This window comes from Orcinus orca, chromosome 7 (genome assembly GCF_937001465.1).
Source record: "Orcinus orca chromosome 7, mOrcOrc1.1, whole genome shotgun sequence".
NCBI lineage: Eukaryota > Metazoa > Chordata > Mammalia > Artiodactyla > Delphinidae > Orcinus > Orcinus orca.
This window is the reverse complement of record NC_064565.1, coordinates 8,155,908-8,174,884: the sequence shown is the minus strand read 5'-3', so window position 1 is coordinate 8,174,884 and position 18,977 is coordinate 8,155,908. Positions and strand designations below refer to the sequence as shown.

Below are 18,977 nucleotides of genomic sequence, written 5' to 3'. Positions count from 1 at the left end.
ATTCTTTTTGTTGCAATGGTAAATGGGAGTGTTTCTGTAATTTCTCTTTCAGATTTTTCATCATTGGTGTATAGGAATGCAAGAGATTTCTGTGCATTAATTTTGTATCTTGCTACTTTACCAAATTCATTGATTAGCTGTAGTAGTTTTCTGCTAGCATCTTTATGATTTTCTATGTATAGTATCATGTCAACTGCAAACAGTGACGACTTTACTTCTTTTCCAATTTGGATTCCTTTTATTTCTTTTTCTTCTCTGATTGCTGTGGATAAAAATTCCAAAACTATGTTGAATAATAGTGGTGAGAGTGGGCAGCATTGGATTTTTTCCTGCTCTAGGGGGAAATGGTTTCAGTGTTTCACCACTGAGCACAATGTTGGCTGTGGGTTTGTCATATATGGCCTTCCTTACATTGAGGTAAGTTCCCTCTATGCCTATGTTTTGGAGGGTTTTTTTTCTTTTATCATAAATGGGTGTTGAAGTATGTCAAAAGGTTTTTCTGCATCTATTGTGATGATCATATAATTTTTCTCCTTCCATTTGCTAATATGGTGTATCACATTGATTGATTTGCTTATATTGAAGAATCCTTGCATTCCTGGGATAAACCCTACTTGATCATGGTGTATGATCCATTTAATGTGCTGTTAGATTCTGTTTGCTAGTATTTTGTTGAGGATTTTTGCATCTATGTTCATCAGTGATATTGGCTTGTAGTTTTCTTTTTTTGTGACATCTTTGTCTGGTTTTGGTATTAGGGTGATGGTGGCCTCATAGAATGGGTTTGGGAGTGTTCCTCCCTCTGTTATATTTTGGAAGAGTTTGAGAAGGATAGGTGTTAGCTCTTCTCTAAATATATTTTTTTTTTTGTTATATGAGAGTTTATTATTTAGTCATTGCCATGTAAATCTTTTTTTTTTTTTTTAACATCTTCATTGGGGTACAATTGCTTCACAATGGTGTGTCAGCCTCCGCCCCACAACAAAGTGAATCAGTCATACATAAACATATGTTCCCATATGTCTTCCCTGTTGCGTCTCCCTCCCTCCCACCCTCCCCATCCCACCCCTCCAGGCTGTCACAAAGCACCGAGCCAATATCCCTGTGCCATGCGGCTGCTTCCCACTAGCTATCTACCTTACTGCGTTTGTTAGTGTGTATATGCCCATGACTCTCTCTCGCCCTGTCACAGCTCACCCTTCCCCCTCCCCATAACCTCAAGTCCGTTCTCTAAGAGGTCTGCGTCTTTATTCCTGCTTTACCCCTAGGTTCTTCATGACATTTTTTTCTTAAATTCCATATATATGTGTTAGCATACGGTATTTGTCTTTTTCTTTCTGACTTACTTCACTCTGTATGACAGACTCTAGGTCTATCCACCTCATTACAAATAGCTCAATTTCGTTTCTTTTTATGGCTGAGTAATATTCCATTGTATATATGTGCCACATCTTCTTTATCCATTCATCCGATGATGGGCACTTAGGTTGTTTCCATCTCCAGGCTATTGTAAATAGAGCTGCAATGAACATTTTGGTACATGACTCTTTTTGAATTTTGGTTTTCTCAGGGTATATGCCCAGTAGTGGGATTGCTGGGTCATATGGTAGTTCTATTTGTAGTTTTTTAAGGAACCTCCATACTGTTCTCCATAGTGGCTGAACCAATTCACATTCCCACCAGCAGTGCAAGAGTGTTCCCTTTTCTCCACACCCTCTCCAGCATTTATTGTTTGTAGATTTTTTGATGATGGCCATTCTGACTGGTGTGAGATGATATCTCATTGTAGTTTTGATTTGCATTTCTCTAATGATTAATGATGTTGAGCATTCTTTCATGTGTTTGTTGGCAGTCTGTATATCTTCTTTGGAGAAATGTCTATTTAGGTCTTCTGCCCATTTTTGGATTGGGTTGTTTGTTTTCTTGTTATTGAGCTGCATGAGCTGCTTGTAAATTTTGGAGATTAATCCTTTGTCAGTTGCTTCCTTTGCAAATATTTTCTCCCATTCTGGGGGTTCTCTAAATATTTTTTAGAATTTGCCTGTGAAGCCATCTTGTCCTGGGCTTTCGTTGGTTGGAAGATTTTTTATCACAGTCTGAATTTCAGTGCTTGTGATTGGTTTGTTTATATTTTTTATTTCTTCCTGGTTCAGTCTCAGAAGGTTGTGCTTTTCTAAGCATTTGTCCATTTCTTCCAGGTTGTCCATTTTTTTGGCATATAGGTGCTTGTAGTAATCTCTCATGATCCTTTGTATTTCTGCAGTGTCAGTTGTTACTTCTCCTTTTTCATTTCTAATTCTATTGATTTCAGTCTTCTTTTATTTCTTGATGAGTCTTGCTAATGTTTTATCAATTTTGTTTATTTTGTCAAAGAATCAACTTTTAGTTTTATTGATCTTTGCTATTGTTTCTTTCATTTCTTTTTCATTTATTTCTGATCTGATATTTATGATTTCTTGCCTTCTGTTGACTTTTGGGGTTTTTGTTCTTCTTTCTCTAATTGCTTTAGGTGTAAGGTTAGGTTGTTTATTTGAGATGTTTCTTGTTTCCTGAGGTAGGATTGCATTGCTGTTAACTTCCCTGTTATAACTGCTTCTGCTGCATCCCATAGGTGTTGGGTCATCTTGTATTCATTGTCATTTGTTTCTAGGTATTTTTTTATTTCCTCTTTGACTTCTTTAATGATCTCTTGGTTTAGTAGTGTATTGTTTACCCTCCATTTGTTTGTATTTTTTACAGATTTTTCCTGTAATTAATATCTAGTCTCATAGTGTTGTGGTTGGAAAAGATACTTGATATGATTTCAATTTTCTTAAATTTGCCAAAGTTTAATTTGTGACCCAAGATATGATCTATCCTGGAGAATATTCGAGGAGCACTTGAGAAGAAAGTGTATTCTGTTGTTTTTGGATGGAATGTCCTATAAATATCAATTAAGTCTGTCTTGTTTAATATAGCATTTTAAGTTTGTTTTTCCTTATTTATTTTCATTTTGGATGATCTGTCCATTGGTGAAAGTGGGGTGTTAAAGTCCCTTACTATGATTATGTTACTGTCAATTTCCCCTTTTTTGGCTGTTAGCATTTGCCTTTTGTATTGAGGTGCTCCTATGTTGGGTGCATAAATATTTACAATTGTATCTTTTTCTTGGACTGATCTTTTGATCATTATGTAATGTCCTTCTAAGTCTCTTGTAATAGTCTTTATTTTAAAGTGTATTTTTTCTGATATGAGAATTGCTACTCCAGCTTTCTTTTTTTTTTTTTTTTTTTTTTTTTTTCGGTATGTGGGCCTCTCACTGTTGTGGCCTCTCCCGTTGTGGAGCACAGGCTCCAGACACGCAGGCTCAGCAATCATGGCTCACGGGCCCAGCCGCTCCACAGCATGTGGGATCTTCCCAGACTGGGACACGAACCCGTGTCCCCTATATCAGCAGGCGGACTCTCAACCACTGTGCCACCAGGGAAGCCCTCCAGCTTTCTTTTGATTTCCATTTGCATGGAATATCTCTTTCCATCCCCTCACTTTTAGTCTGTATGTGTCCCTAGGTCTGAAGTATGTCTCTGGTAGACAGCATATATATGGGTCTTGTCTTTGTATCCATTCATCCAGCCTACATCTTTTGGTTGAAGCATTTATTCCATTTACCTCTAAGGTAGTTATCAATATGTATGTTCCTATTACCATTTTCTTAATTGTTTGGGGTTTGTTATTGTAGGTCTTTTCCTTCTCTTGTGGTTCCTGCCTAGAGAAGTTCCTTTAGCATTTGTTGTAAAGCTGGTTTGGTGGTGCTGAATTCTCTTAGCTTTTTCTTTTCTGTAAAGATTTTAATTTCTCCATCAAATTGGGATGAGATCCTTGCTGGATAGAGTAATATTGGTTGCAGGTTTCTCCCTGTCATCACTTTAAATATGTCCTGCCAGTCCCTTCTGGCTTGCAGAGTTTCTACTGAAAGATCAGCTTTTAACCTTATAGGCTTTCTCTTGTTTGTTAATTGTTGCTTTTCCCTTGGTGCTTTTAATATTTTTTCTTTTATTTAATTTTTGATAGTTTGATTAGTATATGTCTAGTCCCGTGTCTCCTTGGATTTATCCTGTATGGGACTCTGTGCACTTCCTGGACTTGATTGACTATTTCCTTACCCATATTAGGGAAGTTTTCAGCTATAATCTCTTCAAATATTTTCTCAGTCCCTTTTTCTTTCTCTTCTTCTTCTGGAAGCCCTATAGTTTGAAGGTTGGTGCGTTTAATGTTGTCCCAGAGGTCTCTGAGACTGTCTTCAGTTCTTTTCATTGTTTTTTCTATATTCTGCTCTGCAGTAGTTATTTCCACTATTTTATATTCCAGGTCACTTATCCATTCTTCTGCCTCAGTTATTCTGCTATTAATTCCTTCTAGAGAATTTTAAATTTCATTTATTATGTTGTTCATCATTGTTTGTTTGCTCTTTAGTTCTTCTAGGTCCTTGTTAAAAGTTTATTGTATTTTCTCCATTCTATTTCCAAGATTTGGGATAATCTTTAATCTCATTACTCTGAATTCTTTTTCAGGTAGACTGCCTATTTCCTCTTCATTTGTTTGGTCTGGTAAGGTTTTTGCCTTGCTCCTTCATCTGCTGTGTATTTCTCTGTCTTCTCATTTTGCTTAACTTATTGTATTTGGGGTCTCCTTTTCACAGGCTTCCTGTTTGTAGTTCCTGTTGTTTTTGGTGTCTGCTCTGGGAGTAAGGTGGGTTCAGTGTGTTCTGTAGGCTTCCTGATGGTGGGGACTGGTGCCTGTGTTCTGGTGGATGAGGCTGGATCTTCTCTTTCTGGTGGGAAGGACCACGTCCAGTCGTGTGTTTTGGGGTGTCTCTGAACTTATTATGATTTTAGGCAGCCTCTCTGCTAATGGGTGGGCTTATGTTCCTGTCTTTCTAGTTGTTTGCCATAAGGTGTCCAGCACTGTAGCTTCCTTGTCATTGAGTGGAGCTGGGTCTTAGCGTTGAGATAGAGATCTCTGGGAGAGTTTTCACCATTTGATATTACATGGGGCTGGGAGGTCTCTGGTGGACCAATGTCCTGTAGTCAGCTCTCCCTCCTCTGAGGCTCAGGTCTGACACCCAGCCGGAGCACCAAGACTCTGTCAGCCACTCGGCTCAGAAGAAAAGGGAAAAAAAGAAAGAAAAAAGGAAAGAAAGAAAGAGAGAAAGGAAGAAAGAAAAAAGAAAGGAAGGAAGGAAGGAAGGAGGGAAGGGAGGAAAAGAATGTTATTAAAATAAAAAATTATCAAAAAGTAAATAATTATCAAAAGTAATTTAAAGAAAGAGAGAAGGAAATAAGAAAGCAACCAAACCAAAAAACAAATCCATCAATGATAACAAGCACTAAAAACTACACTAAAAAAACAAAAACAAAAAAGGACAGTCAGAATCCTAGGACAAATGGCAAAAGCAAAGCTATATAGACAAAATCACAGAAAGAAGCATACACATACACACTCACAAAAAGAGAAAAAGGAAAAAAGATATATATATTTATATAAAGGAAGGGAGCAACCAAATCAATAAACAAATCTACCAATGATAATAAGCTCTATATACTAAACTAAGATAAACATAAAACCAGGAACAAATTAGATGCAGAAAGTAAACCCCAAGTCTACAGTTGCTCCCAAAGTCCACCACCTCAGTTTTGGGATGATTCGTTGTCTATTCAGGTATTCCACAGATGCAGGGTACATCAAGTTGACAGTGAAGAGTTAATCCGCTGCTCCTGAGGCTACTGGGAGAAATGCCCCTTTCTCTTCTTTTGTTTGCAGAGCTCCTGGGGTTCAGCATTGGATTTGGCCCCACCTCAGCCTGTAGGTCACCTGAGGGTGTCTTTTGGGAAGTCTGAGGTCTTCTGCCAGCATGCAGTAGGTGTTCTGTAGGAGTTGTTCCACATGTAGATGTAGTTTTGATGTACTTGTGGAGAGGAAGGTGATCTCCAGGTCCCACTCCTCTGCCATCTTGAAGGAGTCTCCTCCAGATTGGCTTTTCTTCACTCCACATAATTCTCTGGAAATTCATCCAGGTTGTCACTTGTATCAGTTGCTCATTTATTTTTTATTGCTGAGTAGCTTTCCCTGGTATGGATGTATTGTATCACAGTTTGTTTAAACATTTATTGTTGAAGGACATCATATTTGTTTCTACTTTTTGGCTATTATACATAAAGCTTCCATAAACATTTGTGTACAGGTTTGGGCATGAACATAAGTTTTTATTTTTCTAGAATAAATTCCTAGTAGTGTAATTGCTGAGTTTTAAGGCAGTTGCAGGTTTAGTTTTTTAAGACATTGCCAAACTGTTTTCCAGAGTGATGGCCATTTTACATTTCCAACAACAATGTCTGAGTGATCCATTTTTTCCACATTCGGGTCAGCATTTGGTGTTTTTGCTATTTTTTATTTTAGCCATTCTTATATGTGTGTGATGATATCTTATCATGGTTTTAAGATTTTTTTTTGATGTGGACCATTTATAAAGTCTTTATTGAATTTGTTGCAATATTGCTTCTCTTTTATGTTTTGGTTGTTTGGCTGCCAGGCATGTGGGATATTAGGTTCCTGACCAGGAATCAAACCTGCACCCCCCTGCCATTGGAAGGCAAAGTCTTAACCACTGGACTGCCAAGGAATTCCCTTATCATGGTTTTAATTTGCATTTTCTTAATGGTTAATAATGCTGAACATCTTTTCATGTGCTTATTTACAATTTATATGTCCTCCATTCCATATGTATATTTATAAATTCTATAGATATAAACAAAAAATCTTACTAAGATTTTGGTAGGAATTGCATTAAACCTAAATATTAATTTAGGGACAGTTTACATCTTTACTATGTGGAGCCTTCCAATCCATGAACACTGTATGTCTTCCCAATTATTTGGATCTTCATTAATTTCTTTTATAAGCGTATTGTAATTTCAGCTTCCGTATTTAATTTTTTGAGTGATTCTAAATAGTATTGTATATTTAATTGTGGTATCCATGTGTTCATTGCTAAAATTGATTTTTGTATGTCTATCTTGTATCCAGTGACCTTGCTGAGCTCACATATTAGTTATATGGTTTTCTGATTTTTTAAAAAATAGATTCCTTGATATCCACCAAGACAATCATGTCATCTATTGTAGGAACCATTTTATTTCTTCCTTTCTAATCTGTATACCTTTTATTTCCTTTTCTTGCCTTATTGCACTAGGTAGATTTTCCAGCACTATGCTGAATAAGAGAGGTGAGAGCAGACATCCTTGCCTTGTTCCCAATCTTAGGGGACAAACATTCAGTATTTCAACAGTAAGTATGAGGTTATCTGCAGGGTTTTTGTAGGTGTTCTTTACCAAGGTAGTGGTATGCTGAACAATTTATGTAAAGAACTACTGAGACAAAAGTATAATATTTGCACATACACACACACACTGAAGAGTGCATCCCCATTTGTGCCTGGCTGTCAGTGCGGGGCATGGAGCCAATCTAATCTGTTGCTGAGCTGGACCTGGCTTTGTTTCACCTTAAGTTGAATTCAATTTCCCACCAGCTGCAAATGTTTTGAGGGTGGGATGAGGAGTTCTCTGAAACAGAGATATGAGCAAAGGAAGATTATGGGTTTCTGGTTATATAGCTGAGTTATCAATTTTCTAACAGGTTTATAACCTGCTCATTGCTGAAGATTCTCTCTGAAGTTCTGTCCTGGCTGTCCACCCTTCAAAATGTGGCTCTTTGCCCTGTCCCCACTTCAGTGTAGTCTGCAAAGGCCCAGCATGTCTCTGAAGCTTTTCTCTCATTGGTTCTGCAGCATAACCCACTTCACTGCACACTCTACAAAGGCACTAAGAGATTTCACTTAGCTTTTCTGTTCTTCAGGAACCATCTAGAAAATGTCCCATCCCCACCTAACTAAAAATTGGCTTTGATTTCTTTTGAAGCTGTTACTAGCTTTGTAATGTACCATGTATTTGCTTTCTCTCCTTCACTGCCTTACCTCACTTTCTCCCTCAGTCTTCCTGCCTTAGGAGTACATGGTCCAATAAATCTTCAGCATGCAAACTTGCCTCAACCTCTGCCTTCTAGGACACCCAGGCTAAGGCAGATTTTTCTTAAGACTTATTTGAATTGTTCTTAGCTCTTAGTAAAAAGAGCAACCAAAAGGTACTGAGAGCAGACCAGGAAAGACTTTTTGTTTCAAACTATTTAGTGAGTCACACCCAATTTATAGAACAAATCTCCTCCATATTCATTCTATGTGTTCTGGGAGAATCTGAACTAGCCCAGGAGGCTTCTCATCCTTTGAGACCCAGCTCAAAACTTCCCCTCTGGAGAGTCATTCCTGACTTTCCCCCAGTCTCCCTGGTACCCCCTGAGCACTCTATGCACGTGGCAATGAGAGGATACGTTTATGTTATAATCTTAGCTTAGGTGACTGTCTCCCCACTCTGAAGGACAATGCCAGGGTATAGAAGATACTCAATAAGGTCTAATGAACAAAATTCCACACAGAGGACACATTTCCAGGTGTCTTTGGATTCTGTCTCTACCACTGATATTAAATGTAGCTTGAATGCAGTTATTGCTTTCCCTGGGGCTGATCTCAGATGGGGGCCATTTTAACAACCCTGCACTCAGAACGTGAGGCCTTAGTTGCTGGATTAGGTGAATTAGCTCTCCAGAAATCACAGAAACTTCACTGAATGACATTAATCTCCCTTTACAAACAAGAAGATAAACTAAAAAGAAGGCTGTTGATCTAATAGTTGAGACAAATCAAAGAACAGAGAAAGATAGACTATCTAAGAATATCTGAATGTAAAAATAAAAACTTAAAAGGCATCTAGTGTGTTTATCTAAGAGTCTCACAATCCTCTTGTATTCCCAAAGGTGATTAGGCCTCCTTCCGAATACAATCACGTCCAAAGCTTTTGTGTTTACTCACCAGAGGTTAGTCTCTCCCAACATTTTTGTAATTGGCTTTTCAATGACTCCACAGGACAACATACTCCTCCAGCCAAAAAGAATTTTTAAAAATCTTTCTTCTTACTCTTAGGTTAGAGTCTCTACTTCTTAGCTTACTCATTCATCACTTCACCCCTCAACACACACTCCTTAAAAAGGGAATAAAAAGCTGCCATTGAGGATGGTTTCTGATTCAATATCTGTTTCTAAACCTAAGCCACATCTGCATTCAGTGTGGGAGCAGGTTAACTTTGAGATGTCATAATGATCATCCTCAGGCCACACACTTAGAATGTCAGGGGCAGTTCTGCATAAAGTGAGAAGTGACAGGCCTTGCAGAGGAACTGAGTATGCCTAGAACTGCTCCAGTCAAAGGTGAAGATGGGTTTCCACTCAGGAAATCATCTGGACTATTCTTAATTTACTTTCAATTTGGCATGCATTAATTATCACTTCAGGCTCACCAGTGTCAGGGGGCCCTCCCTCAAATGCATTAATACCCCCTTACCTCCCAGGCAGGCACCGAAGGCAAGGGCATACATGAGTGGTGGCACAGGCAGGCTGACCTCAGGGTCTCTGCTCAGGTTCAGGAGCACAGGAATCTGTGGAGGAAAAGGACACTGATGTCAGGTCCATGGAAGGCCAGAGGAGTTTCCCATTCTATGACCAACTTGCAAAATCCAAAGCATTTTTTTAGCAGTCAAACTGTATGGAGCACAGGATGTTCAAAAGGAAATAAAAGCAACCTTTGGAATCCACAAAACATTGAGTTTGAGACCATCAGTAAGTCTTTGTTTCCAGCCACATGACCGATTGGTCCCCCTTCTCCTCAGCTCCTTCTCCAGCTGCTGCTGTGGATTCCTAAATGGGGTGAAGTCGCATAGAATCTAACACAGTGTTTGGGACCACAACCATCTAACCAGCATTTATTAGCCCTGCAGTGGATCAAGTCCTACACTAACTCCATGCGTACATCATCTTATTTAATCCTCAAACTTCCTCCAGGTGTGTATGTTATACCTTCAATTGATAGATAAGGACATTGAGACATGGAGAGACACAGATCTTGTAAGTGGCTAAGCCAGAATCAGTTCTCTGATTCCAAACTGCATGCAGGTAAACTGGTGCTAAACCATTTCTCACCACTGCCTCTGTGCAGTCACCCCACACCTGCTGATGTTCATGATGTAACAAGCATCAGATTCAATGACTAGGAAGTAGTATTCTCTAGTAAATCATGGCAACATCCAGTGTATCTTTCTAATAGGGATAAATTTCACATTATAGTAATTAGTGAAACACATAGCAGTTGTGACGGTTCTGTGTGAAATTTGTGTTCCCAAAACATGCCCCCTTGTGGCTCATGTTGCTAATGAAGGACAGAAGGAGATGTACTCATTGGACCTGCTTCCAGCATGCTCAGGAGATGTTAGTCCATGTTACCACTGTTAGGTACCTCAGAGCAGACCATTAGAGGTTAAGGAGGGACCCCTGGACCTGCTGCCTTGGAGCAGTTGCCTTGTGTGAACCTCTGTAAAGAGCAGGAAGAGGAGGGCTCCAACAGTAACCCATCTGGAAAGGACTACCCAAAATCACAGACAGAAAGATAAAAACAATGTGGAGATATGTAAATGACATGTGATTTCATTTGCTATAGAGAATTAGGGGACAACAGAGCTACACTCTACTGGACGCCAGGTTTCCTGATGTCATAAAAGCAACACCTCATTGCTTATTTGGGAAGATTGGATCACTCCCCATCCTTTTATCTCTGCAATAGGACTTCACTTGCATGCCTTCTGCAGTGGTCTCCAGTGAAACAGACAGATCTACTTCCCTACCGCACTGACCCTGGCCTTGGCCAGTGGCTTGTTTGACCAGTGGGTGGACTAGACAGAAGCACCTCATGTTACTGTAAGCCTCTCTGAAGCTTCAGGTTCGGGTATGAGAAGAGCAAATCCCAGGAAGTATTGCCACCTCTTGGTGTCCCCAGAGGGAGGACATGTGGAAGAGCCCCATAAGCGCCAGCAGAGCCCTGACCAATAGGCTGTGGCCAACCCACAGACCTATGCACCTACGGTACACACTCCTCTTCTAGTCCTGCCAAAAGCTCTCCAGAGTTGCCTTGTGGGGTCTGAGAAAGAGCCCTTCCTATTAGCTGGGTCCAAGGAGAATTTCAATTCACTTTTTCATTCTCGGTAGCCCCAAATATTTACTGGAAGAGAAATGAGTAACATCCTGGGAAGTCTACTTCACAAAGAAACAGAAATTCCTGTCAGAAGGGTCCCCTGAGCAGTCCCCATGGCAAATTTCAATCCTTGCTTCTGTTGTCTCATGATGAACCCAATTATTGTCACAGAGGAAATTTCAGACTTGAAGTCTTGGTTCTTTGGAGAAACAAACAAGCAGGGCTTCTCCCAGCACCTAGTCATCAATGAGCAGAGCAAACACACACACACTGTGGCCACCAGACACCATACACACCAAGAACCATGCTGTCATAAAAGGCCAACCTCCACCCTAAAGGACTTCTTGTGCTAGTTGGCTCGAAGAAACAGACTTGGAACAACTAAGCACAGGATGCTGGGCCCTTGTCAGGGGTACTGAGGTGTAAAAGTTGGAAGGGGTCCTTGACCCTAGTGCTACTAAAAATCAAGACAACTGTTCCTGTGCACATGTTCCAAACCATATAGTTACAAGTACCAGATTCTGTTATAGGCTGATGGCTGCAGAAAGATATCCACCAAAAAAAGCCCTGGGAGAGGTCTAGAGTCCTCTGAAGAAACGTCAGCAACATAGTGGAACAAAAAACTTGAGAATAACCACACAAAAGCGAAGGAAAACAGCATTGGTCAGGTCCCCACTCCACACCCTACAAGAATGGGTTGTTGTCTCACTGGCTTCATACCAGGTCCCAGAAAGCTTCATTTTGCCTGCATCATCCCATTCCCCAAGCCAACACTGCTCAGCACCAAGTGGGAACTTCCTATTTAGAAATAATTCCCCTCACTGGGAAACAGAAAGCAGGATGAGCAAATCTACTTCCCCAGCCTTTCAGGGAACTGCACAAAGGACCCACTTTTGTTTCACCCCAGCCAGAAACTGTCAAACCTGAGTTGTATAGAAGCAGTTAAGAACAAGGAAGAAAAGCAGGGGCTATCAGTGTCAGCCTCACACTAGGAGTTACTATGGTTTCCAGCGACCTGCTCTATAGATGATTCTGGTAGCTTTCACCACTGAAGAAACCAATGACCAGCACAGCTGCTGCATACCTCCTGAATATTTTACTGGTTTATGCCCCACAAGTATTTGTGTTCACTGACACAAGCCATCTGAGTCCCTTCCCAATCCCTCATGCAAGGCCCCACCATAGCCTGGGACCAGGACCAGTAGCCAGCCCACACCAGCAGCTGTGAAAATGAAAGATACCAGCCTAGAATCCTGCAGGTGACCACCCCATGGTAGCTCCTCCAGCTGTGCTCTTATGCACCACTGGACTGACACCAGTCACTGACTTCGACTTGCCATTCCTGTGGCAAGATCTTGCAACCACAGGACTGTACCACAATAGCCAAGGCCCTCAGTTGCTTGTGGGCCCCGGTTCAGCTCTATGTCTTGTCACTGGCTTATACTACTCTGCTCACCTGTAGCTAACTCCTCCAACTGTACACCTGCATGACCCCAGTCTGACTCCCAAAACTAGTCTCCACTGCCATGTACCCATGGCAAGAACCAGCAGCTATGGAAGTATGCACCAAGAGCAGGGCCCCTGCAGCTTCCAGTGCAACTACAGGTGGCCTCAGTCCTTGCTGCTTCACCAGAACCCCATCAGTATATGCATGTTTGTAATTGGCCCTTGCCACCACACAGGCACCTGCTGCTGGCCCCTGCAGCCAAGTGTATGTATACCACCAGCTCCGATAACCACTTTTATCAACCCTGGTCCCTAGCTGCAGGAACTGGAGGCACCACTGAGGACCACAACAGTCCTTGCAGTCTCTGTGGACCATCCACACCACTCACCAAGGACCACACAGTATCAGTGATGTGGACTCCATCATGCTGAGCCAACAAATCACCATGCACCCTGGAACTAGAGCTTCCACATGCCCTCACAATTGGTGCCCTGTGCTCAGGTCATGGTACTCTCAAGCATGCCCCCAACTGCAGGTGAAGATATTTTCCATAAAGTCTGGAAGAGATGGCTGCTTCTCCACATGTGCAGATACTTGTGCCAGGCTACAGGGAACAAGAAGAATCAGGGAAACATGACTCAACCAAGAAAGAGTGTAAACTTCCAATGATTGACCCCAAATAAATGGAGATTCAGGAATTGTCAGGCACAGAATTCAAAATAATTGTTCTAAAGATGCTCAGAGAGCTACAAGAGAACTCAAGTAAACAATTTAGAAAAAATAGGAAAACAAAACAAGAACAAAATGAGAAGTTCAACAAAGAGACAGAAAACATTGAAAAGAACCAAACAGAAATTTTGGAGCTGAAGAATACAATGACAGAACTGAAAAATTCAATAGAGAGCTTCAACAGCAGACTGGATTAAGCAGAAGAATCAGTGAGCTCAAAGACAAGTCATTTGAAATTATCCAATCAGAGGAGCAAAAAGAAAAGAGAATGAAGAGAAATGAAGAAAGCCTACAGAAGAAAACCTATGTATCATTGTAGTCCCAGAAGGGGAAGAGAGGAAAGGGGGCAGAAAACTTACTTAAAAGAAATAATGGCTAAGAGCTCCCAAATCTGGGGGAAGATTTTGATAATCCAAGTTCATGAAGCTAATAAATCACCCCAAAATTTGAATCTAAAATATTCTTCTCTAAGGCACATTATAATAAAAGTGTCTAAAATCAAAGACAAAGAGAGAATTTTAAAAGCAGCAAGAGAAAATAAATTTCTCTCATATATAGGAATCCCCCACAAGGCTATCAGTGGATTTCTCAGTAGAAACCTTAAAAATTCACAAGAGAATGGGATGATATATTCAAAGTCCTGGAAGAAAAAAACCTGTCAACCAAAAACACTTTACCTAGCAAAGCTGTCCTTCAGAAATGAAGGAAAGATAAAGACTTTCCCAAACAAACAGAAGCTGAGGGAGTTCATTACCACTAGACCAGCCTTGCAAGAAATGCTGAAGAAAATTCTTCAAGTTGAAATGAAAACATGCTAATTAATAACATGAAAAAAGGAAAGTATAAAATTTACTGGTAAGTATACAGTCAAATTCAGAATACTCTAACACTGTAATGGTGATGTGTGAATCACTTAATCCTAGTATAAAGGTTAAAAGATGAAAGTATTAAAATATCTATAGTTACAGTAACTTGTTAGTGAAAACACAAGATTAAAAGATGTACATTGTGACACCAAAAACATTAAATGTAGTGTGAAGTAAAATATTAGATTTTTTGTATGCAATTAAAGTTGAGTATTAGTTAAAATAGACTGTTATAAGATATTTTATTAAGGCTTCAGGTTAACCACACTACAAAAACCTATAGCATATACACACAAGATAAAGAGAAGAGAATGAAAACATACCACTACAGAAGATTATCAATTTACAAAGGAAGACAACAAGAAAGATACAAAGGAACTACAAAATAGCCAGAAAACAACAATTAACAAGACAGCAATAGTAAGTCCTTACCTATCAACAATTACTTTAAATGTAAATGGATTAAATTCTGTAATCAAAAGGCACAGAGTGGCTGAATGGATTTTAAAAAAGAAAAACAAAAAAATGAGAAAAAACAAGCCCCAACTATATGCTGCCACAGGACACACATAAGCTCAAAGTGGAGTGATGGAAAAAGATATTCCATGCAAATGAAAACCAAAAGAGAGCAGAAGTAGATTTTTTATGTCAGAAAAAATAGACTTTAAGTCAAAAACTGTTAAGAGACCAAAAAAGTCACTATATAATAATAAAGGAGTCAATTCATTGATAGCTTTTACAATTGTGAATATATGTGCATCATACATGAGAGCACCTAACTATATTAAGCAACTATTAACAGATCAGTGGATTTCAATGCCCTATGTAAAGAAATATCATCCAGACAGAAAATCAATGAAGAAATATTGGGTTTAAACTACACTTTAAAATAAATAGTCCTAACAGTCATATACAGAACATTCCATCCAATAGCAGCAAAATGCACATTCTTCACAAGCACACACTGAGCATTCTCCAGGATAGATCATATGTTAAGTCACAAAATGAGTCTTAAGAAATTTAAGAAGAAAGAAATCATATCAATGATCTTTTACAATTACAATGATGTGAAACTAGACATCAATAACAAGAAGAAAGCTGGACAATGCACAAATGTATGGAAATGAAACCACATGCTCCTGAAGAATCAGTGGGTCAAAGAAGAAATCAAAAGGGAAATCAAAAAAATATCTAGACAGACCTTCAAGATGGTGGAGGAGTAAGACGTGGAGATCATCTTCCTCCCCACAAATACATCATAAATACACGTACATGTGGAACAACTCCTACAGAACATCTACTGAATGCTGGCAGAAGACCTCAGACAACCCAAAAGGCAAGGAACTCCCCAATGTACCTGGGTAGGGCAAAACAAAAAAAAAGAGACAAAAGAATAGGAACAGGACCTGCACCTCTGGGAGGGAGCTGTGAAGGAGGAAAAGTTTCCACACACTAGAAAACCCCTTCACTGATGGAGACGGGGGTGGCAGGGGGGAAGCTTCAGAGCCATGTAGGAGAGCACAGCAATAAGGGTGCAGAGGGCAAAGTGAAGAGGTCCCCACAAAGAGGATTTGTGCTGAACAGCAATCACCAGCCTGAGACATTTGTCTGCTCACCCACTGGGGCGAATGGGGGCTGGGAGCTGAGGCTCGGGATTCAGAGGTCAGGTCCCAGGGAGAGGACTGGGGTTGGCTGTGTGAACACAGCCTAAATGGGGCTAGTGCACCACAGCTATCCAGGAGGGAGTCTGGGAAAAAGTCTGGAACTGCCTAAGAGGCAAAGGACCATTTTTTCAGGGTGTGTGAGGAGAGCGGATTCAGAACACTGCCTAAACGAGCTCCAGAGATGGGTAAGAGATGGGGGTATCAGCATGGACACCAGAGATGGGAATGAAACACTAAGGCTGCTGCTGCAGCCACCAAGAATCCTGTGTTCAAGCACAGGTCACTATCCATACTTCCCCTCCCAGGAGCCTGTGCAGCCTGCCACTGCCAGGGTCCCGTGATCCATGGACAACTTCCCTGGGAGAACACACGGCACACCTCAGGCTGTTGCAATGTCACACCAGCCTCTGCCACTGCAGGCTCACACTGCATTCCGTACCCCTACCTCCCCCCAGCCTCAGTGAGCCAGAGCCCCATAACCAGCTGGTACTTTAACTCCACCATGTCTGGGCAGGGAACAGACGCCCTCAGGCAATGTACACACAGAGGTGGAGCAAAATCCAAAGCTGAACCCCAGGAGCTCTGCAAACAAAGAAGAGAAAGGGAAATTTCTCGCAGAAGCCTCAGGAGCAGCAGATTAAATCTCCACAATCAACTTGATATATGCTGCATCTCTGGAATACATGAATAGATGACGAATCATCCCAAAATTGAGGTGGTGGACTTTGGGAGCAACTGTAGACCCGGAGTTTGCTTTCTGCATCTAATTTGTTTTTGGTTTTATGTTTATCTTAGTTTAGTAATTAGAGTTTATTATCATTGGTAGACTTGTTTATTGATTTGTTTGTTATCTTCCTTTTATATATATATTTTTTTCCTTTTTCTCTTTTTGTGTGTGTATGTGTATGCTTCTTTCTGCGATTTTGTCTGTATAGCTTTGCTTTTACCATTTGTCCTAGAGTTCTGACAGTCCAGTTATTTTTTTTTTTAGTATAGTTTTTAGTGCTTCTTATCATTGGTGGATTTGTTTTTTTCATTTGGTTGCTCTTTGTCTTTCTTTCATTTTTAATTACTTCTAAATTCTTTATTTTTAATAATTTTTTATTTTAATAACTTTATGTTGTATTCTTTAATTTCTTTCTTTCTTTCTTTCTGTTTTTCTCCCTTTACATCTGAGCTGTGTGGCTGACAGGGTTTTCATGCTCTGGCTGGGTGTCAGACCAGAGTCTCAGAGGAGGGAGAGGTGAGTTCAGGGATAGCCGAGTTCAGAAGTGGGAAAGCTGAGGTCAACCAGAGACCTCCTGGCTCCATGTAATATCAAACAGTGAAAGCTCTCCCAGAGATCTCCATATCAGCTCTAAGACCCAGCTCCACACAACGATCCGCAAGCTACAGTGCTGGACACCCTATGGCAAACAGCTACCAAGACAGGAACACAACCCCACCCATTAGCAGAGAGGCTGCCTAAAATCATAATAAGGTCACAGAACTCCAAAACACACCACCAGACTCAGTCCTGCCCACCAGAAAGACAATATCAAGCCTCATCCACCAGAGCACAGGCACCAGTCTCCTCTACCAGGAAGCCTACACAACCAGTGAACAAACCTTACCCACTGGGGGAAGACACCAAAAACAATGGAACTACAAACCTGCAGCCTGTGAAAAGGAGACCCCAAACACAGTAAGTTAAACAAAATGAGAAGACAGAGAAATACACAGCAGATGAAGGAGCAAGCTATAAACCCACCAGACCAAAAAAATGAAGAGGAAATAGGCAGTCTACCAGAAAAAGAATTCAGAGTAATGATAGTAAAGATGATCCAAAATCTTGGAAATAGAATGCAGAAAATACAAAAAACTTTTAACAAGAACTTAGAAGAATTAAAGAGCAAACAAACAACAATGAACAACACAATAAATAAATTTAAAATTCTCTAGAAGGAATCAATAGTAGAATAACTGAGGCAGAAGAACGAAAAAGTGACCTGGAAGATAAAATAGTGGAAATAAGTACCACAAAGTAGAATAAAGAACAAAGACTGAAAAGAATTGAGAACAGTCTTGGAGACTTCTGAGGCAACACTAAATGCACAAACATTCAAATTATAGGGGTCCCAGAAGAAGAAGAGAAAAAGAAAGGGATTGAGAAAATATTCAAAGAGATTATAGTTGAAAACTTCCCTAATATGGGTAAGGAAATGGTTAATCAAGCCCAGGAAGTGCAGAGAGTGCCATACAAGATAAATCCAAGGAGAAACATGCCAAGACACATATTAATCAAACTATCAAAAATTATATACAAAGAAAAAATATTAAAAGCAGCAAGGGAAAAGCAACAATTAGCATACAAGGGAATCCCCATAAGGTTAACAACTGATTTTTCAGCAGGAACTCTGCAAGCCACAAGGGAGGGGAAGCACATATCTAAAGTGATGAAAGGGAAAAACCTACAACCAAGATTACTCTACCCAGAAGGATCTCATTCGGATTCGACAGAGAAATTAAAATCTTTACAGACAAGCAAAAGCTAAGAGAATTCAGCACCACCAAACCAGCTTTACAACAAATGCTAAAGGAACTTCTCTAGGCAGGAAACACAAAAGAAGGAAAAGACCAATAATAACAAAGCCAAAACAATTAAGAAAACGATAATAGGAACATACATATTGATAATTACTTTAAATGTAACTGGATTAAGTGCTCCAACAAAAAGACATAGGCTGGCTGAATGTATTAAAAAACAAGACCTGTATAAATGCTGTCTACCAGAGACCCACTTCAGACCTAGGGAAACATACAGACTGAAAGTGAAGGGGTGGAAAAAGATATTCCATGCAAACGGAAATCAAAAGAAAGCTGGAGTAGCAATTTTCATATCAGAAAAAATAGACTTTAAAATAAAGAGTATTACAAGAGACAAAGAAGGATACTACATAATGATCGAGGGATCAATCCAAGAAGAAAATAGAAATATTGTAAACACTTATGCACCCAACATAGGAGCACCTCAATACATAAGTCAAATACTAACAGCCATAAAAGGGGAAATCGACAGTAACACAATCATAGTAGGGGATTTTAACACCCCAATTTCACCAATGGAC

General features: G+C 40.1%; 1 protein-coding gene across 5 annotated transcripts in view; it reads right to left on the bottom strand.

The window, feature by feature from the left end:
• The window catches only part of OCA2 (OCA2 melanosomal transmembrane protein), a 258,159-nt gene that overhangs the window by 16,007 nt on the left and 223,175 nt on the right, over window positions 1-18,977 (bottom strand). For all 5 annotated transcript variants that reach the window (XM_033400198.2, XM_004276885.4, XM_049712577.1 and 2 more), the window contains exon 22: window positions 9,485-9,578. In XM_033400198.2, coding sequence (XP_033256089.1) covers window positions 9,485-9,578 — 94 coding nt within the window. The remainder of the gene's footprint in view (window positions 1-9,484; window positions 9,579-18,977) is intronic.